The sequence below is a fragment of the Mobula hypostoma genome, chromosome 11 (genome assembly GCF_963921235.1).
Source record: "Mobula hypostoma chromosome 11, sMobHyp1.1, whole genome shotgun sequence".
Classification (NCBI taxonomy): Eukaryota; Metazoa; Chordata; class Chondrichthyes; order Myliobatiformes; family Myliobatidae; genus Mobula; species Mobula hypostoma.
In genome coordinates, this window is record NC_086107.1 from 12,341,856 (window position 1) to 12,368,099 (window position 26,244).

The window sequence follows — 26,244 nt, forward strand, 5'->3', positions numbered from 1 at the left end:
TAGTGATTCTTGGAAGATTATTATTAATCCCTCCACAATCTCTTTAGCCACCATTTTCAGAACTCTGGGGTGTATACCATCTAGTCCAGGAGACTTATCTGCCTTCAGACCTTTCAGTTTCCCAAGATCCTTTACACATTTCATGACCCCTGACATTGGGACCTTCCACCACACTGCTAGTGTCCTCCACAGTGAAAACTGATGGAAAATATTTATTCAGTTCATCACCCATTGCTACCTCTCCAGCATCGTTTTCTAGAGGTCTGATATCCAATCTCACCTCTCTTTCATACTTTATGTATCTGAAGAAACTTTTGGTATCCGCTTTAATATTATTGGCTACCTTACTTTTGTATTCCATCTTTACCTTTTTTAGTGACATTTTTAGTTGCCTTCTGTTTGTTTTTAAAAATTTCCCAATGCTCCAACTTCCACAAAGTTTTGCTCTATTATGTGCCCTGTTTTAAAGAGGCTTCCTTCCATTCTGAGAGTCTTCCCTCAGGCGTTTGTTTCCCCCACTGTTGGGAACATTCTTTCCACATTCACTCTATATTCAATGAGACCCCCCCCCCCCTTTCTGAACTCCAGTGGATACAGGCCGAGACCCATCCAATGTCCTTCATACTTTAATCCTTTCATTCTCCGGATCATTCTTTGAACCTCCTCTGGACTCTCTCCAATTGCAGCTCATCCTTTCTTAGATAAAGGGCCCAAAACTGTTTATAATACTCTATATGTCTGGCCAATCCCTTATAAAGCCTCATCCCTCTCCACTTGTTCTGGACTAGTTGGATACTCCACAAGTTTGAACTTCATTTTAGAAGGTTAAATATGAAGGAAGAATACATAGTTAATGACTTGGGTGAGGAAGATTTGCACAATATCATGGGCCTGAAGGCCTGTAGTGTGCTGTGATGTTCTATGGTCTGAGTAAAAAGAGAGCATCCAATGTCCACATCCAGTGTTCAGAGTTTCATCGGGTATAGGAAATAAAAATTCTTTATAGTGGAATACTAGTTAAAATGAAACTTTTATCAACTATGTTACAATCACCTTCTCAGACCTACATCTCTTTTAAAGATTAATTTTTTTATCAGAATTCTTTTTCTTAAAAGAAAATGGAGACCCCATTTTAACTTGAGTGGAGCAGAGAGAATAGGTGGTGGTGAGAATCTAAATCAGAATCTGGTTTATTATCACTGATATATGTCATGAAACCTGTTGTTTTGCAGCAGTGGTAGAGTGCAATACATTAAACAAAACTATAAATTACTATAAGAAATCTGGTGTGAATAAAAAATTAAACTTAAAAAGTAGTACAAGAAGAGAGAGGTGGTGTTCATGGGTGGGTTCAATGTCCATTCAGAATCTGATGGTGCAGGGGAAGAAGCTGTTCCTAAAATATTGAGTGTGTGTCTTCAGACTCCTGTACCCCCTCCATGATGGTAGCATTGAGAAGAGGGCATGTCCTGGGTGGATGGTATCCTTAATGATTGATGCCACCTTTTTGAGGCATCCCTTTGAAGATGTCCTTGATGGTGGAGAGGCTAGTGCCCATGATAGAGCAGGCTGAATTTGCAGCCCTGTGCAGCTTTTCCTGACCCTCTGCAGTGAGCCCTCTGCACCAGATGGTGATGCAACCAATGGGACTGTTCTCCGTGGTACACCTGCAGAAATTTGCTCGAGTCTTTGGTGACGTTGTGAGGATGGTGGGATTTATTAGTTGCATGGTAGGGGACCAACCACTCACAAAACAATCCTTGGCAGTGAGCTAGAGTGTGCTTAGAAGGTGGTAATGACCGAGAGAGGACGGTGGAAAAGTTGGGAAAGGGAATATTGGGCAGCCAATGTTTCCTTGTGTGTCTTAGACTACTGTTGACAAACAAATAAAAATTGACTACTGTATATAATATTATTAAAAGAGGTCATGTGGTCTGGTATGTCCAAGATTTCCATTTAATTCCAAGATTACCTGCTGGATCCTGGAATTGCTTCAAATCCAAATGATGTCAATGAGGCCTGCTTTAGCGGAACCTTCGGCACCCCAGAAGACCCAGTTATTGAAATGAGCAAGCACTCTTGGTGCAGGGTGAAGTGCTTGATTTTCAGTTAAGTCACCCATTCCTGCTGGGAGCCAATTCCTTCAGTCCACAGGATCAATACTAACTATAAAGGACACTTTTGCGTGAATCTGTCACCAATCCCGTTTGGTTCTCCCCAAGTGATGGATGCCATCTTTTGGAGGCTTTGTTCCTTGAAGATATCCTTGATGATGGGGAGTATTATGCCCATGATGGAGCTGTGTGAGTCCCAAGCATTATGGCAAGAGGAACAGCCTCATTGACTACTATAATGGACTACTTAGTGCTTCTATTGAGCTTCTGAAACTGACAGGGAACAATCCAAATTTCCTGCCCATCTCTCTTGGTTCACATCCACTACACTCCATAAGACCATAAGACATAGGAGCAAAATTAGGTCAATCAGCTTATTGAGTGTGCTCCAACATTCCATTATGGCTGATTTATTATCCATCTTAACCCCGTCCTCCTGCCTTCTTCCCGTAACCCTTGATGTTCTGTCTAAACAAGAACATATGAAACTCCGCTTTAAGTATACCCAATGATTTGGCCTCCACAGCAACCTGTGGCAATGAATTCCACAGATCCACCACCCTCTGGCTAAAAAAATTTCCTCCTCATCGCTGTTCTAAATGGACAGCCCTTCTTCTGAGGCTGTGCCCCCCGGTCCTGGACTCTCCAACTAAGGGAATCATCTTCTCCACATCCACTCTTTCTAAGCCTTTCAATACTTGATAGGTTTCAATGAAATTTCATAGAACATAGAAGGTAGAAATTTACAGCACATGACAGGCCCTTCAGCCATGTACCCTCGAGACTGCCTAGAATTTCCCTAGTGCATAGCCCTCTATTTTTCCAAGTTCCACGTACCTATCTAAGGGGCTCTTAAAAGACCCTATTGTATCTGCTTCCACCACCGTCACCAGCAGTGCATTCCACACACCCACCACTCTGTGTGAAAAACTTACCCCTGACATCCCCTCTGTACCTATTTCCAAGCACCTTAAAACTATGCCCCCTCATGTTAGCCATTTCAGCCCTGGGGATAAAGCTTCTGACTATACACACGATCAATGCCTCTCATCACCTTATACACCTCTATCAAGTCACCTTTCATCCTCAGTCGCTCCACAGAGAAAAGGCCAAGTACACTCAACCTAGTCTCATAAGGTACACCCTCCAATCCAGGCAGCATACTAGTAAATCTCCTCTGCACTCTCTCTATAGTATCCACATCCTTCCTGCAGTGAGGTGTCCAGAACTGAACACAGTACTCCAAGTGGGGTCTGACAAAGGTCTTACATAGCTTATATCTCCCCTCATTCTTCTAAACTCCAGCAAGTACAGGCCCAGAGACATCAATTGTTTCTCATAGTTTTATTTCCTGAATCATTCTCAAGAACCTCCTCTTGTCTCTCTCCAACGCCAGCACATCTTGTCTTAGATAAGGGGCCTAAAACCACTCACAATACTCCAAGTACAGTCTGACCACAGCATTTTAAAGCCTTAGCATCACATCTTTGCTCGCTTTTATATTCTAGTCCTCTCAAAATGAATGCTAATATTGCATTTGCCTTCCTAACCACTGACTTAACCCCGCAAACAACAGGAATTCTGCAGATGCTGGAAATTCAAGCAACACACATCAACGTTGCTGGTGAACGCAGCAGGCCAGGCAGTATCTCTAGGAAGAGGTACAGTCGACGTTTCAGGCTGAGACCCTTCGTCAGGATGAAGGGTCTCGGCCTGAAACATCGATTGTACCTTTTCCTAGAGATGCTGCCTGGCCTGCTGCGTTCACCAGCAACTCTGATGTGTGTTGCACTGACTTAACCTGTAAGTTAACCTTTAGGGAATCCCACACAAGGGCCCCCAGGTCCCTGAGCATCTCTGATTTTTGAATTTTCTCCCCATTTAGAACACAGTCTACACATTTATTCCTTCTATAAAAGTGCATAACCATACACTTCCCTACTCTATGTTCCATCTGCCACTTCTTTACCCGTTTCTATATCACATTTGATGTAAAAAGAAGCAGTCCCATCACCATACCCTACGGAACACCAGTAATCACCAGCAGCCAACTAGAAAAGGCTCCCCTCTATTCCCATTCTTTAACTCAGCTATTCAGCTAATCTTCTATCCATGCTAGTATCTTTCCTGTAATATCATGGACTCTTATCTTGCTAAGCAGCATCACTCGTGGCACCTTGTCAAAGGCCATCCAGAAATCCAAGCTGAACTACATCCACCGACTCTTCTTTTTCTATCCTGCCTATTATTCAAAGATTCAAAGTACATTTATTATCAAAGTATGCATGCACTTTGCAACCCTGAGATTTGTCTTCCCACAGACAACCACAAAACAAAGAAACATCATGGAACCTGTTCAAAGAAAACATCAAACACCCAACATGCAAAGAAAAAGAACTAATTGCGCAAATGGCAAAAAGCAAGCAAAAAAACAGAGAACATAAAACAACAAACCACAGTCATTGAAGCAGTCTAGGAATGTTTAGGTTAGTTCAGTTTAGCGCTGTGTTATTCGTTGGCTGCAGGCTGCAGAGACAGTCCACCCTGATCAAGATTGCACAAAATTCAAAAAGATTTCAGATATGAGTTCCACTGATTGAAACCATGCTGACTTTGGCCTGTTTTATCGTGTGCCTCCAAGTACCCTGAAACCTCATCCCTAATAATGACTCCAACATCTTCCCAACCAGTTTGAAACTGTAGCTACAAAAATGTGAGAGTGAGCCATTTAGTATTCTGAGAATTAACTTGCTCATCCACCCCTTGTGTTTTTTTATCCAGACACTGCTGGAACTTGGAGCTTCTACAGACTACAAGGACAGCCGTGGGCTGACTCCGCTCTATCACACTGCGATGGTCGGAGGAGACCCTTACTGCTGCGAACTGCTGCTATACGAGCACGCCTTCATCGGCTGTAAGGATGAAAATGGGTGGCAGGAGATCCATCAGGTAGGTTCAAGTAGCACCTGGGGTTGAGACTGTCATCCATACCCTTAGGTCCTGGCCAGTGTCAGACCACTGAAAATATGGACCCCACATAGTTAGCCCCCGTGGTCATATTCCTTTTGAGAATGGGAGCTATTCACTTTGCAGATAGTGGGAGATGGAAATTGGAAGTTTCTGAAACATGTCTGTGATCCAGAGTTTCCATAAGTCATAAAGTGCTGTTGGCTGAGAACAAAAGATATGAAATTCTTTAAGACTTGATTGAGAAGCAGACAATGATTTTTTTTTGAATTGTACTTTACTGTCCTCAGTTCTATGTTCTACGATGTCCGGGGTAAGTTTTTTTACTGCATAGAATGCGCTGCCAGTGGTAGCAGTAGGGGCAGATACATTAGGGATGTTTAAGAGGCTCTTTTGGTAGGTACATGGATGATAGAAAAATGGAGGGCTATGTGGGAGGGAGGAGTTTGATTGATTATGGAGTATGTTAAAAGGTTGGCAAACATTGTGGGCTGGAAGGCCTGTGCTGTGCGCTACTGTTCTCTATTCTGCGTTCATATCCAGCTATCACGTCTTTTATACCCCTTCCTCTCAGTGATGCTGCCATGTTCTCAGTCTCTTAATTAGCTACAGTTTAATAAATCAGTCTGGGATTAACTAGTTAGTTAATTGGTACGGATGCAATACATGCTGGACTACTTACGTCAACCTGTACTTCTGTTACAAACTTGGAAATTTCAAAGTTCAAAGTAAACTTATTGACAAAGTAGGTATATGACACTGCATGCTACCCTGAGATTCATTTTCTTGCAGGCATTCACAATAGAATAAAGAAATACCATAGAATGAATGAAACATTACACACCAAGTCTGACAATTAATGTGCGAAAGTAGCCATACTGTGTAAATACAGTATACATATCTATGTCTATATCTATAGATATAGATAGATAATACTGAGAACATGACCTGTAGAGTCCATGAGAGTGAGTTCTGCAACTTGTGGAATCAGTTCAGTGTTGAAATGAGTGAAGTTATCCACTCTGGTTCAGGAGCCTGATGATTGAAGAGAAGTAACTCTTCTGGACCTGGTAGCGTGGGACCGAAGGGTCCTGTACCTTCTTCCCAATACTAGCAGTGAGAAAAGAACATGGCCTGGATGGTGGCATGAGTTCTCAGTTGTAAAACTCCTGCTCAGATCATTGATGCATGAAAATCTTGTCTTAAGAGTTAACTGAGGTAGGGCAGAGAAGTATTTCAATTGCAATTATAATATACCCACTCTAGAATATCACTATAATTTCAAGGAACCTTGTGTAACTTATTCTTTTTGCTCTGAATAGATATAATTTAATCATTTGGTGAAGAGGTTATACTATTGAATGAGTAATGAAGAAACATGAACTAATAATTTGGAAAATGTTAGCTCAAATTCCCACAGGGAGGGTAATTGGGGAATTTGAATATGGTTTAGAAAACGAGAAGCTGTTTCCAGTAAAAATTTCATGAGAATCTCAACCTGGTTTACCAATTCTTTTTGGGGGAATTGGGCTGAGATTCACCCAAACTACAGGTGCTCTGGTTTCCTCCCACAGTCCAAAGATGTACCGGTTAGTAGGTGGATTGGTCATTGCAAAATTGTCCTGCGATTAGGCTAGGGTTCAGTTGGGGGTTGTGGCTCAAAGGATGGGAGGGCCTATTCCACACTGTATCTTAAATCATAAATTAAAATGGGAAGAAATCAAGTTCGAGTTTATTGTCATTCAACCATATACATGTGCAATGCCAAACGAAACAACATTCCCCCAGACCAAGGTGCACAACACAGTACGTATAACTCACACACAACACATAAAGTAATATTTCCACAAATAATGAAATTCAGAAGGGGCTTGGTGGGATAGATTCAGAGAGGATGTCTATCTCTCATGGAGGAATTCTGAACTGGAGTCGTAATTTGAAAATAATGCTTTGTCCATTCAAGATGGAATTAAATTTTAGTGGTTAATTATTCAGATTCATATTAATTTCAGGTTAGTTTATTGTCATATACAGCAAGGTACATGGAAATTCTTTGCACTTTTGAAGTTCAGAATGTATATAGTAAAATAGTAAATACTTCACAACGCACACAAAATGCTGGAGGAACCAAGCAGCTCAGGCAGCTTCTATGGAGAGGAATAAATGGTCAACTTTTCGAGCTGAGACCCTTCATCATCAGAGATATGGGACAATCTAACATGATGAAGGTTGTCAGTGGCAGCAGGTGATATGGGAGTACCTAACCTAACCATTGCAAATGTCACTCCACACTTCAAGAAGAGAGAGAGGCAGAAGAAAGGAAATAATAAACCAGTTAGTCTGACCTCAGTGGTTGGGAAGATGTTGAAGTCGATTGTTAAGGATGTGGTTCTAAGGGTAGTTGGAGGCACATGATAAAATAGGCCATTGTCAGCATGGTTTCCTCAAGGAAAAAGTATTGCCTGACAAAGCTGTTGGATTTATTTGAAGAAATAACAAGCAGGATAGACAAAGGAGAACTGGTTGATGTTGTGTATTTAGATTTTCAGAAGGCCTTTGACAAGGTCCCATACTTGAGGCTGCTTAGCAGCACAGGCCCATGGTATTACAGGAATGATTCTAGCATGGATAAAGCAGTGGCTGGTTGGCAGGCAGGAGGCAAAGAGTGGGAATAAAGGGAACTTTATGTGGCTGGCTGCCAGTGTCTGCTGGTATCCCAAAGAGGGACCCATTCTTTTTACTTATATGTAAATGATTTGGATGATGGAATTGATAGCTTTGTTGTAAAGTTTGCAGATTATATGAAGATAGGTGGAGGGGCAGGTAATTTTGAGGAAGTCAAAAGGTTACAGAAGTATTTAGATAGGTTAGGAGAATGGGCAAAGAAGTGGCAGATGTAATACGGTGTTGGGAAGTGTATGATCATTCACTTCGGTAAAAAAAAAATGAATGGGTTGACTATTTTCTAAGTGGAGAGAAAATATAAAAAACTGAGCCACAAAGGGACTTGGAAGTGCTTGAGTAAGATTCCCTAAATGTTAATTTGCAGGTTGAGTCTGTGGTGAGGGAGGCAAATGTGATGTTAGCATTCATTTCAAAAGGACTAGAATATAAAAGCAAGGATGTAATGCTGAGACTTTATAAAGCACTGGTGAGGCCTCACTTGGAGTATTGTGAGCAGTTCTGGGCCCCTTATCTTAGAAAGGATGTGCTGAAACTGGAGAGGGTTCAAATGAGTTATGTGAAATTGATTCCAGGTTTCAACAGCTTGTCATATGAAAAGCGTTTGATGGTTGTGGGTCTGTATTCACTGGAATTATGAAGAATGAGGGGTTACCTCATTGAATGGTGAAAGGCCTCGATGGAGTGAATGTGGAGAGGAAGTTTCCTATGGTGGGAGACCAGAGAACATAGCCTCAGAATAGAGGGGCATCGTTTTAGAATGGAGATGAGGAGGAATTTCTTTAGCTAGAGAGTGGTGAAACTGTGGAATTCTTTGCAACAAGCAGCTGTGGAGGTCATGTCTTTGTGTTTATTTAAGGAAGAGGTTGATAGATTCCTGATTGGTCAGGGCATGAAGGGATATGAGGAGAAGGCAGGAGACTGGGGCCGAGAGGAAAAATGGATCAGCCATGATGAAATGGTGGAGCAGACTTGATGAGCCAAATGGCCAAATTCAGCTCTTATGTTTTATGCTGAAGCATGTCATTGACAGCAGGTAATATAGGACAACCTAACATAATGGAGATTGTCATCCATAGCAGGTGATATAGGACAACCTAACATGATGGAGATTGTCATAGACAGCAGGTTGGTGGGACAACCTAACATGATGGAGGTTGTCACTGACAGCAGGTAATATAGGACAACCGAACATGATGGAGGTTGTCATCGACAGCAGGTTTGTGGGACAACCTAACATGATGGAGGTTGTCATCGACAGCAGGTGATATGGGACAACCTAACATGATGGAGGTTGTCATCGACAGCAGGTTTGTGGGACAACCTAACATGATGGAGGGTGTCATCGACAGCAGGTGATATGGGACAACCTAACATGATGGAGGTTGTCATCGACAGCAGGTTTGTGGGACAACCTAACATGATGGAGGTCATCATCAACAGCAGGTTTGTGGGACAACCTAACATGATGGAGGTTGTCATCGACAGCAGGTTTGTGGGACAACCTAACATGATGGAGGTTGTCATCGACAGCAGGTTCGTGGGACAACCTAACATGATGGAGGTTGTCATCGACAGCAGGTTTGTGGGACAACCTAACATGATGGAAGTCATCATCAACAGCAGGTTTGTGGGATAACCTAACATGATGGAGGTTGTCATCGACAGCAGGTGATAGGGGACAACCTAACATGATGGAGGTTGTCATCGACAGCAGGTGATAGGGGACAACCTAACATGATGGAGGTTGTCATCGACAGCAGGTGATAGGGGACAACCTAACATGATGGAGGTTGTCATCGACAGCAGGTGATAGGGGACAACCTAACATGATGGAGGTTGTCATCGACAGCAGGTGATAGGGGACAACCTAACATGATGGAAGTTGTCATCGACAGCAGGTTTGTGGGACAACCTAACATGATGGAGGTCATCATCAACAGCAGGTTTGTGGGACAACCTAACATGATGGAGGTTGTCATCGACAGCAGGTGATAGGGGACAACCTAACATGATGGAGGTTGTCATCGACAGCAGGTGATAGGGGACAACCTAACATGATGGAGGTTGTCATCGACAGCAGGTTTGTGGGACAACCTAAGAGAAGCTCTAAAACTAGGGGTTTGGATCTTGCTTTTAGTTGCATTGCAACACTAGTTAATGCATTCTCCATGTGAATATTAAGCAAAGGACTCCTTCCTCAGGTAAATCCACATTGACTAATCATTAAATGAAAGAGTAAAACAAGGGAATGATTATTTAAAATCTCAATGGATTTACAAGAAGTTCTAAAGTAGGGAAAATCCTACTGTTTCATTTCAAGGCCATACCTTGTATTGATTGAGTTGGTAAGAAAGGCAAATACAATGTTTTGAGAAGACTAGAATGGAAAAGCCAGGATTTAATGTTAAGGCTTTATAAGGCATTAATCAAACCACACAGTATATTGTAAGCACTTTTGGGCCACTTATTTAAGAAAGAATGTGCTGGCATCAGAGAGTTTCCGGAGCAGGCAGAGGAAATTTATGAGAATAGTCCTGGTAATAAAATGGCTAACATATGAGGAGCGTTTGATGGCTCTGAAGTTTTGAAGAATGTAACAGAATCTCTTTGAAACCTATCAAATATTGAAAGGCTTAGATAGAATGGATGTGGAGAAAGGATGTTTGCTATTGTGAGGAGTCTTGAACCAGAAGGCACAGCCTCTGAATACAAGAATGTCTCTTTAGAAAAGAAGTCAGGAGGAAATTCTTTGCCAGAGGGTGGTGAATCTATAAAGTTAATTACCAGAGGTGCTGTGGAGGCAAATTCATTGGGTATATTTAAAATGTTGGTTGATAGGTTCTTGATTAGTGAGGGTTTCAAAGGTTACAGGCAGAAAGCAGAATGGGGTTGAGAGGGATAATAAATCAGCCTTGATGGAATTGCGGAGCAGACTGAATGGGCTAAATGGCCTAATTTTGCTCCTACGTCTTATAGCCTTATAGTCTAATTCCCCTCTATACATTATATTCTTTGCTCATAATTTCTTTTTAAAGCAAAAGAAATGGATAGAAGCTTATCTCCAAACGAATAGCTTTCGAACAACTGCAGGTAATGTTACTTCACTTAAAAGAAATGTAATTGCTTCAGGAATGTTTTATATTTATTGAAATACTGAGTAGATACTATCAGAACATTAGTTGCCATTGTTAATCATGTGCAGGAATAATGATAAAACCGAGAACAAAATATGTGGAAAATCCCTATTCATTTCATTTATGAATAGTGAACCTCTGTGCTGCTGGAAAGTCATTCCAGGAGGCAGTCTATAATTGACATCATGCTGGTATTGTCAGCTTGCACTGACATGGTTTATCATAGTCAACTGACTTGTGACATCTGCTTTTTCACATTTAGAAGTAATGTTCCCTTGGGGAAGGAAGTTGACAATCTCCTTAGAACAGAGAAAACAAATTAATGCACAAGGTAATGCAGAAAGTTTGGTGAGAGGGTGTGGACTTTAACTGATGGAACAGAATCATTTTACCGATGGAGATTTAGGGATGAATATTAGGAGGCCAGCAGAAAGAACTTCTCTACTCTTCAAGATAATTTTTTTATGTCTAAAGAGAAGATGAGAAAGTGCTAACTCAATTGTAGAGGAGTTATGGCCTCCTCTACACCAGTGAGACCCGACATAGGTTGGACTCCACTTTGTTGAGCACCTTTGCTTTATTTGCCACAAAAGACAGGATCTTCTGGTGGTCACTCATTTCAATTCAACTTCCCATTCCCTCCTCTGCTGCCGTGATGAGGTCAAAATCAGGTTGGAGGAGCCAGACTACATATTCTGCCTCCAACCTGATGGCATGAGCATTAATTTCTCCAACATCTGGTAATGTCTTCTCCTTTCCTCCTTCTCCCTTTTTCCATTCCTCACCCTTTCTCTTCTCCTCACGTGGCCATCACCTCCCTCTCATGCCCCTCTTCCTTCCCCTTCTTCCATGGTCCACCTGCTGGTTCCTTTCTTCTTTCTTTCTCTTCCATGGTCCACTCTCCTCTCCTCTCAGATTCCTCTTTCTGCTATTTGCATTTTCCACCTGCCACCTCCCAGCTTCTCACTTCATTCCCCTTACCTCACCTACCCACCTTACCCCTCAGCTGGTCTTAGCTATCATCTGCCAGCTTGTACTCCATTCCTTACCCCCACTTCCTTATTCTGCCTTCTGCCCCCTTCCTTTTCAGTCCTGATGAAGGGTCTTGGCCTGGAATGTCATCTGTTTATTCCCTCCTTGGATGATGCCCGAGTTGCTGGGTTCCTCCAGCATTTTGTGTGTGTTCTTCACTTCCAACTGTGCTTTACTCCCTCAGTACAGTGAGGGATCACCTGATTTGTACGCAGTAGTTACAAGAGCAGATAAAGGGCTGCTGTTGACTCACCTGCTGACAGCTCAAAGCCTTCCCACCACGTGTAGGGCACAAGTCAGGAGTGTGATGGGATACGCCACTCGCCTGGATGAGTACGCTCTTACAATGCTCAGAAGTTCTCACGACACTAAGGCAAAGCAGTTCATTTGATAGCCATGTCAACTACCATCAAAATGTTCATTCATACCACACATCATCACTCGAGCACAGTGGCTGCAGTGTAAACCATGTGCAAAATGCGTTGCATTTACTTTGCTGCGTTACACTGACAACAGACGCCCGACCTGTGACCTCTGCCTCTGAAAAGGAACAGAGCAGCAGAACATGGGAACACCACCTCTTGCAGGCTCCCTTCCGTAACGGCCTACTGGTTGATAGGTTAATTGGTCTTTGTAAATTGTCCTGTGATTAGGCTAGGCTTAAATTTAGGGCTGCTGGACAACACGGATCAAAGGGTCGTAAGAAACATAGAAACATAGAAAATAGGTGCAGGAGTAGGCCATTCGGCCCTTCGAGCCTGCACCGCCATTTATTATGATCACGGCTGATCCTCCAACTCAGAACCCCGCCCCAGCCTTTCCTCCATACCCTCTGACCCCCGTAGCCACAAGGGCCATATCTAACTCCCTCTTAAATATAGCCAATGAACTGGCCTCAACTGTTTCCTGTGGCAGAGAATTCCACGGATTCACCACTCTCTGTATGAAGAAGTTTTTCCTAATCTCGGTCCTAAAAGGCTTCCCCTCTATCCTCAAACTGTGGCCCTTCGTTCTGGACTTCCCCAACATTGGGAACAATCTTCCTGCATCTAGCCTGTCCAATCTCTTTAGGATCTTATACATTTCAATCAGATCCCCCCTCAATCTTCTAAATTCCAACGAGTACAAGCCCAGTTCATCCAGTCTTTCTTCACATGAAAGTCCTGCCATCCCAGGAATCAATCTGGTGAACCTTCTTTGTACTCCCTCTATGGCAAGGATGTCTTTCCTCAGATTAGGGGACCAAAACTGCACACAATACTCCAGGTGTGGTCTCACCAAGGCCTTGTACAACTGCAGTAGTACCTCCCTGCTCCTGTACTCGAATCCTCTCGCTATAAATGCCAGCATACCATTCGCCTTTTTAAAGTAAGGGCCTATTCTGCGCTGTATCTCAATAAAAATAAAATGGCAAAAAGCAGGTTTCGAGGATTTGGATCAATGAGGGAGAAGGAACACTTTGAGGTTGCTGCAGGGCTCTTATTCAAAGTATAGTAAGAAATAAGAAAGGTATTTATATAAGATGTAGAAAACCACCACCAGAGCACCATCAAGAGAGTCCTGACCAACTATATCATCGTCTGGCATGGGAATTGCAAGGCATCTGACAACAAGACCCTGCAATGGATTGTGGGAAGTGCTGAGAGAATCATCGGAGTCTCTCTCCTCTCCATGCACAAGATACACCCGAAGCACAGCTTTCTGAGAGTCCTCAGCATTGTCAGTGACCCCCTCCCTTCCGTCCCAGAATATTTTTGTCCTCCTATCAGTAGGCAGAAGGGACCACAGTATATGAATAAGGACTGTTAAGCTGGGTAACAACTTCATCCCCCAGATTTCTGAACACCCTGTTACCACCCAGCACACATTATTTATTACAAGGTCAGTAGCAGTATACTGTTGTAAATTTAACTTTATGCTGTACCGTATATGCACTTCATGTCAATTTGTACATCTATGGAACTTTTTGTTATCTGTTAATATTATTTTATGTGCTGCAGGTGAAATATGTAGTGTGTTTTGCACCGTGGTCCCAGAGAAACATTGTGTGGTTTAGCTGTATATATGTGTATGGTTGAATGACAATAAACTTGAACTTGAAAAGATTAAAACACAGTGGAGAACTTTGGATGAAAGAATGCATCTCACATCCTTCTGCTCACCTGGGACTCCAATTTATGACAATTGATCTGGGGGCTCTCTGAGATTCTTGGCACCAATTGTGGTTCCAGTCCAAGAACTCCAATGAGCTTGTTCACTGCTCAAACTTGAGAAAACTCACACTTCTTTTCTAATGTACGCATCCCAGTCAGCTACAGCTCTAAAACTAATTATTTCTTAATGAAATCTACATGGTCAACTGAACCAGTCACACTCTTCTCCAAGAAAAACACAAGTGGTTTTGTCAGTTCGAATTCCTTACTGGCTCATGTCTACTTGCTTCCAGTCCTCAAGGACCCTATGAATCATGACCTTTTGATTTAATTATCTTCCTAATACACATACCTGCTTTTAATGAACACTGCCCTGATACCTCCATTTTAGTGAAAAGATCTGATTTTAAACCTTTCATTATGTCTGTCGGCAGCTGTCGGCTCTTGGATTGTATTCATTAGAGTATAGAAGAATGAGATGGGATCTCATAGAAACGTTTCGAATGTTGAAAGGGTTGGACAAAGTAGATGTGGAAAGGTTGTTTCCCTTGGTGGGTGAGTCCAGGACAAGAGGCCATAGTCTTAGAATTAGAGGGTACCCAGTTAAAACAGAGATGAGGAGAAATTTTTTTAGCCAGAGGGTCGTGGATTTGTGGAATTCGTTGCCACATATGGCTGTGGATCATTGAGGGTGTTTAAGGAGGAGATTGACAGGTATCTAATTAGTCAGGGTATCAAGGGATATGGGGAAAAAGCCGGAAATTGGAACCAGATGGGTGAATAGTTTAGCTCATGGGGGAGCTGCGGAGCAGACCCGATGGGCTGAATGGCCTACTTCTGCTCCTTCGTCTGGTGATCTTGTGATCTTTGATTACGTATGCCTCCAGTCATACATCATCCCGGTTTAGAAATATATTACTATTCCTTCACCATGGCTCGGTCTAAATCCTGGATCTTCATCCCCGACAATACTGTAGGAGTGCCTTACAGGTTCAGCAAGCCAGCTCACCACTCTGCATATGTTACAGAGACACAAACATGGCAATCCCTGCGATAACCACACATTTAAATTGATTCACTTTACTTATTTAATCGTACCGAGTATTTGATTCTTCAGACGAGATATAACTGGTTATTCAGTATTTTGGTGAAAGAAGATATCTGAAGAAAGGAAATGAAGACAGCAGTCCTCAGTTTACACTTCCACCCTCGTTCCAGCTGTCCTGGTTTCTAACACCACAGATTTTCTCTCTTTAATTATGATTTCATGGCAACGTCGTCTTCAGAGAAGTGCACTGTACTTCGATTATGGCAAATCCTTCCACTCATTATTTTATCTGAATTCTGAGATTTGCTCACCCATTGCTTATGCTGTTTCTCGAATGGATAAGATTTGACAGCATTCGCCTCCTTTTTATCTGATCTTTCAGTGCTGTTGACCCTCCCTGAATCTTTTACCTCCTGCTAAAGGCACTCCGCACTGTAGTGGATCGCCAGTGCTGAATACATGAACACAAATGAATGAGGAGAAGAAGAAGATGTCCTGAATCATTGAATGTCATACTTCATTGATCCCAGGGGAAATTGGTTTTCGTTACAGTTGCACCATAAATAATAAATAGTAATAGAACCATAAATAGTTAAATAGTAATATGTAAATTATGCCAGTAAATTATGAAATAAGTCCAGGACTAGCCTATTGGCTCAGGGTGTCTGACCCTCCAAGGGAGGAGCTGTAAAGTTTGATGGCCACAGGCAGGAATGACTTCCTATGACGCTCCGTGTTGCATCTCGGTGGAATGAGTCTCTGGCTGAATGTACTCCTGTGCCCACCCAGTACATTATGTAGTGGATGGGAGATATTGACCAAGATGGCACGCAATGGAGGTCGCAGCCTCCTGTATCACCACCTTAACAGTGTAATGAGAAGGGAGCATGTCCCAGATGGTGAGGATCCTTGATGATAGATGCTGCCTTCTTGAGGCATCACCTCCGGAAAATGTTGGAGAGAAAGTTGCTAGTGTATTTCCTGAGGTTATTCTCTCTAGTCTCTTTCAATTCATTCCCTGGAACTCACCTCTTTAGTTTTAGATTATCTGCCATAATTTACAGCTCTTTGTTAAGGAAAAACATGGTGCTACAGATGCTGGACTCTAAAGCGCAAAATAAACTGCTGGAAGAACATACTCAGTAAAGGAGAACCTGTAGCGGCAAAGGGTTGGTAAATGTTTTGGGCCAATACCTTGTATCAGAACTCAAAAATCAGTATTAAGTCTTGCTTGATCACACTCTCATGAGGAGTTTGATGATTTTTTATTCCGTTATCTTCTCCGGGGGATCGTGGTGGAGAGGCTTGTGAGTTCCCGAGATCCTGAAAGTGATACGATCTGGAGCTTAGCCATCTAGTACTTCACTCCTGGTGGGGTCATTCATGGTGGTAAGGTCAAGGGGGAGGTTCCAGGCAAAGAGCAATCCAACCAAGACCCCAACGATGGAGCTGGTAGCAGATAACAACACATCACAATGGCAGTGAAGTTTCCCCAGACATCTTGCGTTCCACGCCACTGGATCATGACCTGGATATGTCAAGGACCACATATCAGTTTCTCCACAGTAAATAAAGTCACACGTATGTGTTCTCTATTATGCAAATTCACCTTACATCCCGGAGACAACCCATTAGGAGAACAGCGTACATGACTCATGTGATCGTACTACTACTATTATTTCATTTAAAGTTGTTTATAAAAAGCAGTCCACTGCTTATTCCAGTATGCCAATCTTGGATCCTGATACTTTTGTGATCCAAAGTTTCTTCAGAAATCAAGAATGAGGCATAAAACTTATTGCTTTTGACCATTTTATTAAGGGCTACAAGAGTGGAAAATGAACCATAAAGAGGAGCCGAGAGAACAAAGTAAAGACCAAGGAAAAAGCAGTTGCGGTCATCTCATACTCAGACGAGTGTTAAAAAATTCCAGTGATAACAATTAACCTATAAAATGGTCAGGTGCAAGTGGCATGACACCTGCTACTGAAAACTAAGAAGGTTCTAGAAAAAAAAACAAAAGCATCTATAGTGTAATTGCTGGAAAATTCACTGAACAATTACATGTATATAGGTGAGCATATAAAAATACAAAGAATCATAGGAAATTTAAACTACAAGAAAAATGCAAGGAAAATCACAATTCTACACTCTTGTGCTTCAAACAATTGTCATACTATCTAGTTGAAACCAAAAACTAACTTTGTCAACACCTAGGAACCTTCTAAGCAAGAGGGACCCAATGAAAGGTCTCAGCCCGATTTGTCAACTATTCACTTCCCTCAGAAGATGCTGGCTGACCTGTTGGGTTCCTCCAGCATTTTGTATCTATTGTTCAAAACACAAGGTAGAGCCAGGTTTGCCTCTGGGAGAAATATCTCATCACTGTGTACAAACAAGCCATTACCTCACCACAATAAACATTCATGGACACGAGAACACTGGGAAATGAAAATAGTTAACTGCATTTTAGCAGCGTTCATGGATCACTAGTTAACATGTTGGTCCTGGGGTCCTTTGTCAAAGCTGGAATAGAAAGGCAAATGCAAGTACAGGAGACGAAAGGAAGTTATGTAAAACAAAGGAATTATCTCTGATAAGGTAAGACCAAATAGCTTAATGAGTGTACTTATTAGCACATTAAGCTTCTTTGCTCTTGACCCCATGGATGCTGCTTGACCTACTGAGCTCCTCCAGCAGATTCAGCATCTGCACTTGATTTCTCTAACAACAATTTTTCTCCCCTTCCACTTCTCTCTTTTCCCATTCCTCATTCTGGTTCCCCTCTCACCTCTTCTACTCTCCTTCGCATCATCTTCATCTAGTGACCATACTCCTTTTCTTTCTCCCACGGCCCACTCTCCTCTCCTATCGGATTCCTTCTTCTTTAGCCCTTCACATCTTCCGCCTCCCAGGTTCTTAATTCATCATCCCCACCCCACCCACCCACATGACCCCTCACCTAGTTTCACCTATCACCTGTCAGCTTATACTCCTTCCCCTCCTACTATAATCTTATTCTGGTATTTCCCACCCGCCCCAACTCAGTCGTGATGAAGGGTCTCAGACCAAATCATCAACTATTTATTCCCCCCTATAGATGCTGGCTGACCTGCTGAGGTTCTCCAGCACTCTGTGTGTGTTGCTGAAGATTTCCAACATCTGCAGAATCTCTTGAGTGCATCATCTACTCTCAGGTGCCTCCATGACGTTGCCTTGTCTGTGTAGCGGGTTGGAGATGTTTAGTCTGTGGCAAATGCCCAGCAAGCAAGGTAAAGCAAATAGAATTTAAAATGAGTTGGCCCAACATCATGACAGGCAGAATTGGCTTGTCCTGAAACAGACAAACAGAAATGATGAATGAAGTACAGCCTGGTATGGAAAGACCTTGAATGGAAAATCCTACAAAAGTAGTGGATATGGCCCAGTCCATCACAGGAAAATCCCTCCCCACCATTGAGAACATCTACATGGGGTGCTGTCGCAGGAAAGCTGCATCTATCATCAAGGACCCCCACAACTCAGGCCATGTTCTCTTCTTCCTGCTGCCATCAGCAAGAAGGTACAAGAGCCTTAAGACCCGCCACACAAGGTTCAGGAACAGGTATTCCCCCTCAACCATCAGCTTCTTGAACTAGTGGGGATAACTTTATTCAACTTCAGTCGGCCCATTTCTGAACCCTTCCCACAACATACGGACTCACCTTCAAGAACTCTTCATCTCATGCTCTCAAAATTTATTGCTTATTAATTATTATTATTACTATTAATTCTCTTTTTTCTTTTTGTATTTGCACAGTCTGTTGTCTTTGGCACACTGGTGCGGTCTTTCATTGATCCTATTATGGTTATGATATTTTTTAAATTATGCCCACAAGAAAATGAACATCAGGGTTGTATATGGTGGTATATATGTATTTTGTTAATAAATTTGCTTTGAACTTTGAACATACGAATTCTAGTAGAGTACAGAATGATTAAGTCCAAACATAGCATGAGGCCTCTGAGAGAAAGGTCAGACTTGGAGTAGGTTTGTGAATTAACATGACAGGTAACCAAATATTAAGGGTCACTGCAGTGAACTGATCACAGGTGCTCTGCAAAGATGTCACCAATCTGTGTTTGGTTTCTCCTTTTAGAGGATACCTCCAAGAGAACCGCAGCGTTGTTGGGGTTTGGAGCCTGCATGTTTCAATGACCCAGAGAGCTGTGTTGGGTGGAGTCAGGGCTTTATGATTTGGCTCTTGGTAGGATCACCCATACCAAAAAGGTCAAAGAGTAGAGGCCAGACTGAGAGTGGTCCACTGGTCCTCCAGGATTGGGGTTCAGCTCAGGGCTAACAATCCTGACTGGTAAACGAAATTGTTCTGGAAACAGTAATGAAGAGTCCTTCTACATCTGAGTGCGATGGTATTCCTGCTTCTCTATCAGGAACTTGTACGACTGACCGAGCTACTGACATGGTAAAGGGAGCCCTGAACACTGTCAGCGATGGAGGACCTTCATTGCTGACCAAAAAGCCAGTGGCGTAACGGGTGGTAGAGATGTAGCAGAGACCACCTTGTCAAAGTCATAGTAAAATTTATTATAAGACCATAAGATATGGGAGCAGAAGTAGGCCATTCGGCACATCAAGTTTGCTCCACCATTCAATCATGAGCTAATCTAATTCTTCCAGTCATCCCCACTCCCCTGCCTTCTCCCCATGTCCTTTGCTGTCCTGGCTAATCAAGAACCTATCTATCTCTGCCTTAAATGCACACAATGACTTGGCCTCCACAGCTGCTCGTGGCAACAAATTCCATAGATTTACCACCCTCTGACTACAGTAGTTTCTCTGCATCTCTGTTCTAAATGGACGTCCTTCAATCCTGAAGCCGTGCCCTCTTGTCCTAGAATCCCCTACCATGAGAAATAACTTTGCCATGTCTAATCTGTTCAGGCCTTTTAACATTCGGAATATTTCTATGAAATCCCCCCTCATTCTCCTAAACTCCAGGGAATACAGCCTAAGAGCTGCCAGACATTCCTCATATGGTAACCCTTTCATTCCCGGTATCATTCTCATGAATCTTCTCTGAACCCTCTTCAATGTCAGTATATCCTTTTTAAAATAAGGAACCCAAAACTGCACACAATACTCCAAGTGTGGTCTCACAAGTGCCTTATAGAGCCTCAACATTGTGTCACTGCTCTTATATTCTATACCTCCGGAAATGAATGCCAACGTTGCAATTGCCTTCTTCACCACTGACTCAACTTGGAGGTTAACCTTTAGGGTATCCTGCACAAAGGCTCCCAAGTCCCTTTGTATCTATGCATTTTGAATTCTATCCCCATCTAAATAATAGTCTGCCCATTTATTTCTACCGCCAAAGTGCATGACCATACACTTTCCAACATTGTATTTCATTTGCCACATCTTGGCCCATTCTCCTAAACTATCTAAGTCTCTCTGCAGGCTCTCTGTTTCCTCAACACACCCACTCCTCCACCTATCTTTGTATCATCGGCAAATTTAGCCACAAATCCATTAATCCCATTGTCCAAATCATTGACATACATTGTAAAAAGCTGTGGTCCCAACACCGAGCCCTGTGGAACTCCACTGGTAACTGGCAGTCAGCCAGAATAGGATCCCTTTCTTCCCACTCTCTGTTTTCTGCCGACCAGCCAATGCTCCACCCACGCTAGTAACTCCCCTGTAATTCCATGGGCTCTTACCTTGCAAAGCAGCCTCATGTGCGGCACCTTGTCAAAGGCCTTCTGATAATCCAAGTACACCACATCTACTGCCCTTTGTCTACCCTACTTGTAATTTCCTCAAAAAATTACAGTAGGTTAGTCAGGCAGGATTTTCCTTTCAGGAAAGATGTCTTGTCATGTGCCTCCAGGTACTCAGTAATCTCATCCCTAAAAATCGATTTCCACAACTTCCCAACCACTGATGTCAGACTAACAGGTCTATAGTTTCCTTTCTGCTGCTTCCCACCCTTCTTAAATAGTGGAGTAAGATTTGCAATTTTCCAGTCATCCAGTACAATGCCCGAATCTATCGATTCTTGAAAGATCATCGTTTATGCCTCTGCAATCTCTCCAGCTACTTCCGTTAGAAACTGAGGGTGCATTCCATCAGGTCCAGGAGACTTATCCACCCTCAGACCATTAAGCTTCCTGAGCACCTTCACAGTCGTAATTTTCACTGCACATACTTCACTTCCCTGACACTCTTGAATGTCCAGGTTACTGCAGATGTCTTCCACTGTGAAGACTGATGCAAAATCCACATGCAGTTACTCTGCCGTCTCTGCGTCTCTCATTACCATATCTCCAGCGTCATTTTCTATTGGTCCTATATCTGCACTAAACTCTCTTTTCCCCTTAATATACTTACAAAGCTTTTAGTATCTTCTTTGATATTAGTTGCCAGCTTCCTTTTATAATTCATCTTTTCCTTCCAAATGACATTCTTAGTTTTCATCTGCAAGTTTTTAAAAGCTTCCCAATCCTCTATCTTCCCACTAGCTTTGGCTTCTTGTATGCCCTCTCTTTTGCTTTTACTTTGGCTCTGACTTTACTTGTCAGCTATAGTTGTGTTCTTCTTCCATTCAAAAATTTCTTCTTATTTGAACTATATCTGTCTTGCACTTCCCTCATTTTTCACAGAAACTCCAGCCATTGCTACTCTGCTGTTCTTCCTGCTAGGGTCCCTTTCCAGTCAACTTTGGCCAGTTCCCCTCTCACACCATTGTAATTTCCTTTTTCCACTGAAATACTGACATAATGGAATTTAGTTTCTCCTTTTCAAATTCCAAAGTGAACTTGATCATATTGTGATCACTGTTCCCTAAGGTTCCTTAACCTTAAACTCCCTTATCACCTCCGGATCATTGTACAACAATCAATCCAGCACAGCTGATCCCCTAGTGGGCATACCAACAAGCTTTTCTAAAAAGTCCATCCTTTAGACATTCTACAAATTCTCTCTCTTGAGGTCCTGCACTGGCCTGGTCTTCCCAATCCACTTTCATGTTAAAATTCCCAGCAACTATCATGACGTTGTCCTTCTGACATGCCTTTTCTATCTCCTGCTGTAATTTGTAATCCACATCCCAGCTGCTGTTTGGAGGCCTGTATACAATTGCCATTAGGGTCCTTTTACCCTTGCCATTTTCTAACTCAACACATAGAAACTCTACACCTTCCAATCCTATGTCATTCCTTCCTAATGATTTAATATTATTTCTTATACACAGGGCCACTCCACCCCCCTTTGCCTCCTAACCTATCTTTCCAATACACTGTATAGTCTTGGACATTCAGGTCCCAATGGCAGCCATCCTTTAGCCAAGTTTCAGAGAAGGTCATACTTGCCAATCTGTACCTGAAATTCAAGATCATCCATTTTATTTCTTATGCTGCATGTATTCAAATATAACACTTTCAGTCCAGTATTTATTGCTTTCTGTTTTAACTGCAGCACACCTCTATTACCCTGTAAATCATCCCACTGGCTGTGATTATACCTCATCTCCTGCCTGTCCTTTCTATCTCCTCTGTTGCACACTATCTTTGATTTATTTCTGTGTTCCCGTTCCTCAGCCCTATCACTCCAGTTCCCATCCCACTGCCAAATTAGTTTAAACCCTCCCTAACAGCTCTATTAAACCTGTCTGCTAGGATTTTAGACCCCTTTGGGTTCAGGTGTGACCTATCCTTTTTGTACAGGTCATACCTCCCCCAGAAGAGACTCCAATGATCCAGGAACCCAGAGCCCTGCCCCCTACACCAGTCTCTCAGCCACATATTAATATGCCTGATCATGCTATTTTTGTGGTCGTTAGCATTCTTGGCACAGGCAACAACCCTGAGATTACTACCCCGGAGGTCCTGCTTTTCAGCTTCCTACTCAACTCCCTGAATTCTCTCTTCAAGACCTCCTTCCTTTTTCTACCAATGTCATTGGTACCAACTGGCTGTTCACCCTCTCCCTTCAAAATACTCTGCACCCGATCCGAGACATCCTGTACTGTAGCACGTGGAAGGCAACACACCATGCGGGTATCTCTTTCAGGCTGACAGAACCTCCTGTCCCCCTCACTATGGAATCCCCTATGACTACCGCATTCCTCATCTTCTTCCCTCCCTTCTGCACCATGGAACCAGGCTCAGTGCCAGAGACCTGATTGCTTGGTTGTCCTCCGTCAGGTCATCCCCTTCAACAACATCCAAAACAAAATGGCGATCACTGCAGGGGATGGCCTCAGGGGTGCTTGCTGCTCTCTGAGCTCATCCCTTCCCTTCCCTGACAGTCACCCACTTAACTAACTCCTGCAGCCTCGGGGTGACTAACTCCCTGTAGCTCCTATCTACCTCCTGCTCACTTTCCCTAATAAGTTGTAGATCATCAAGCCGCAGCTCCAGATCCCTAACACAGTCTCTCAGGAGTTGCATCTTGGTGCACCTGGCACGGATGTGGCCATCTGGGAGACTGGAAGATTCCCAGGACTCCCACATCTGACACCCAGAGCAAAGGACTAACCCTACAGACATGCTCTCTATTCCTCAAAAATGTAAGGGAAAAAACAAAGTCCACTTACCTCGCCGAAGCCCACTGAGCCAAAGCCCACTCTGACTCAGCCCACTCCATCGATGATCACTCCGCTAGGCAGGGTTTTCCATTTATGCCTGACCTTCCCTATTCTCCCACACATGATTGGTGCTCCGGTTATAGCTGAGTTCCCGTGAAGCTTTCCCCTTTTAAACCACTCCTGGACCTGTGTGCTGCCTCCTCTCTCGCAGCTCTCCAACTCACAATTGGTGCTCCGGTTATCAAAGTATGTATACTGTATGAAACCATACATTACCTTGAGATTCATTTTCTTACAGGAAAATAAAGAAATACAATAGAATTTATGAAAATCTGTATATAAAGAAGACTGACAAAAAAACTAATGTGCAAAAGAAGTTAATTTGTGCAAAGAGTAAGAAATATTGAGAACATGAGCTGTAGAGTTTTGAAAATAGGTCTACAGGTTGTGAAATCAGCTCAGAGTTGAGGTGAGTGAAGTTATCCACACTGGTTCAGGGCCCTGGTGGTTGTTGAGTAAGAACTGTTTCTGTTCCTGGTGGTGTGCGGCCTAAGGCTTCTGTACCTCCTGCCTGATGGTAGCAGTGACAAGAGAGCTTGGATGGTGAGCATCCTTGATGATGGATGCAGCTTTCCTGTGGTAGGGGAGGGGTTTGCCTGCGATGGACTGGAATGTATCCACCACTTTGTGTAGCTTTTTCCAAAAACAGAAAAGTTTATGTTGTGAACACAGAATACAGTAACATCCATCAAAGTTGCTGGTGAACGCAGCAGGCCAAGCAGCATCTATAGGAAGAGGCGCAGTCGACGTTTCAGGCCGAGATCCTTCGTCAGGACTAACTGAAGGAAGAGTGAGTAAGGGATTTGAAAGCTGGAGGGGGAGGGAGAGATGCAAAATGATAGGAGAAGACAGGAGGGGGAGGGATAGAGCCGAGAGCTGGACAGGTGATAGGCAAAAGGGGATACGAGAGGATCATGGGACAGGAGGTCCGGGAAGAAAGACAAGGGGGGGGGGTGACCCAGAGGATGGACAAGAGGTATATTCAGAGGGACAGAGGGAGAAAAAGGAGAGTGAGAGAAAGAATGTGTGCATAAAAATGAGTAACAGATGGGGTACGAGGGGGAGGTGGGGCCTTAGTGGAAGTTAGAGAAGTCAATGTTCATGCCATCAGGTTGGAGGCTACCCAGACGGAATATAAGGTGTTGTTCCTCCAACCTGAGTGTGGCTTCATCTTTACAGTAGAGGAGGCCGTGTCCAACCTGAGTGTGGCTTCATCTTTACAGTAGAGGAGGCCGTGGATAGACATGTCAGAATGGGAATGGGATGTGGAATTAAAATGTGTGGCCACTGGGAGATCCTGCTTTCTCTGGCGGACAGAGCGTAGATGTTCAGCAAAGCGGTCTCCCAGTCTGCGTCGGGTCTCACCAATATATAAATGGCCACATCGGGAGCACCAGACGCAGTATATCAGAATACAGTACTCCAGATTGGAAGAAGTGTAAATGTTTCACCTGAAAAAAAAACTATATGAGTTGTTTTTTTTTAAAAAAAGTTATAGTTTGATACAACATCAATGGTTTCCATAGCCCAGAGTTAAGCAACTGAACTTATGAGGAAAGTTTCACCTACAATGTTGGAAAACCTCTCGTAGGTCTCCACTGCGTGATCAATCAAATTATTAAAAACCTGATCACCGAGTCATAGAAGTCCACAGCAGTGAACAATATCTTTCGGTCCACTGTGTCTGTACTAGTCTATCCAATTAATCCTTCAGTGTTGTTCGAAAGTGCAACACTCTAGCTTTCTCCCCTTGTTGAAGCCGCAACTGAATTCTTATTTATCAGTTACAAGTGAATCTGCTCCTGTCACCCTTTCATCCAATGTGCTTCTGATCATATCTTGCTATGTAAAAAATTACATTCCCTTTATCTCACCCATGGCTCCTATGCCAATTATCCTATTAATGTGTCCTCAGAAACAATTTCTCCTTGCATACATAAAAGCCTTCATGATTTTTAAATGTCTTCAGATGCTATGGTGATCACCTTCCAGAATTCTTGGAACGTTACCTGTAGATTAGCAGGGAGAAAATATGACCCCACTGTGTGAGAAAGGACAGAGACAGAAAACAGGAGACTACCAACGTGCTTTGACCTAACTTTCAGAAGTAGCGAAAAAGTTAAAATTTACGATGACAAGTATAGCAACGGAACATTTTGAAAAGAATACCAGGATTAAGCAGAGTCAGCATGGATCTACAAAAAGAAAATTGCATTTGACTAATCCACTGGAGTACTTTGAGGAGGTGACAGTGGAAAAGATAAGAAGGAAATTGTGGAATTTCAAAAGGCTTTCGAAAAGTTCTTGCAAGAACGTTAAAGGCTAATATATCAACATGGTATAAAAATTAGTATTCGGAGAGAAAGCAGATTTGTTCTGGAATGTGATGATTCCCCTCTCCAAATTCTCTAATTAAACTGCCCTTCTGCCTTATGAATATAAATGAGAAATGTTTATTTA

At 42.8% G+C, this 26,244-nt stretch overlaps 1 protein-coding gene across 3 annotated transcripts in view; it reads left to right on the forward strand.

Annotated features, from left to right (window-relative positions):
• shank2b (SH3 and multiple ankyrin repeat domains 2b) overlaps nt 1-26,244 on the forward strand; it is a 1,127,200-nt gene that overhangs the window by 238,226 nt on the left and 862,730 nt on the right. For all 3 annotated transcript variants that reach the window (XM_063061684.1, XM_063061685.1, XM_063061687.1), the window contains exon 7: nt 4,896-5,063. In XM_063061684.1, the coding sequence (XP_062917754.1) occupies nt 4,896-5,063 (168 nt within the window). The remainder of the gene's footprint in view (nt 1-4,895; nt 5,064-26,244) is intronic.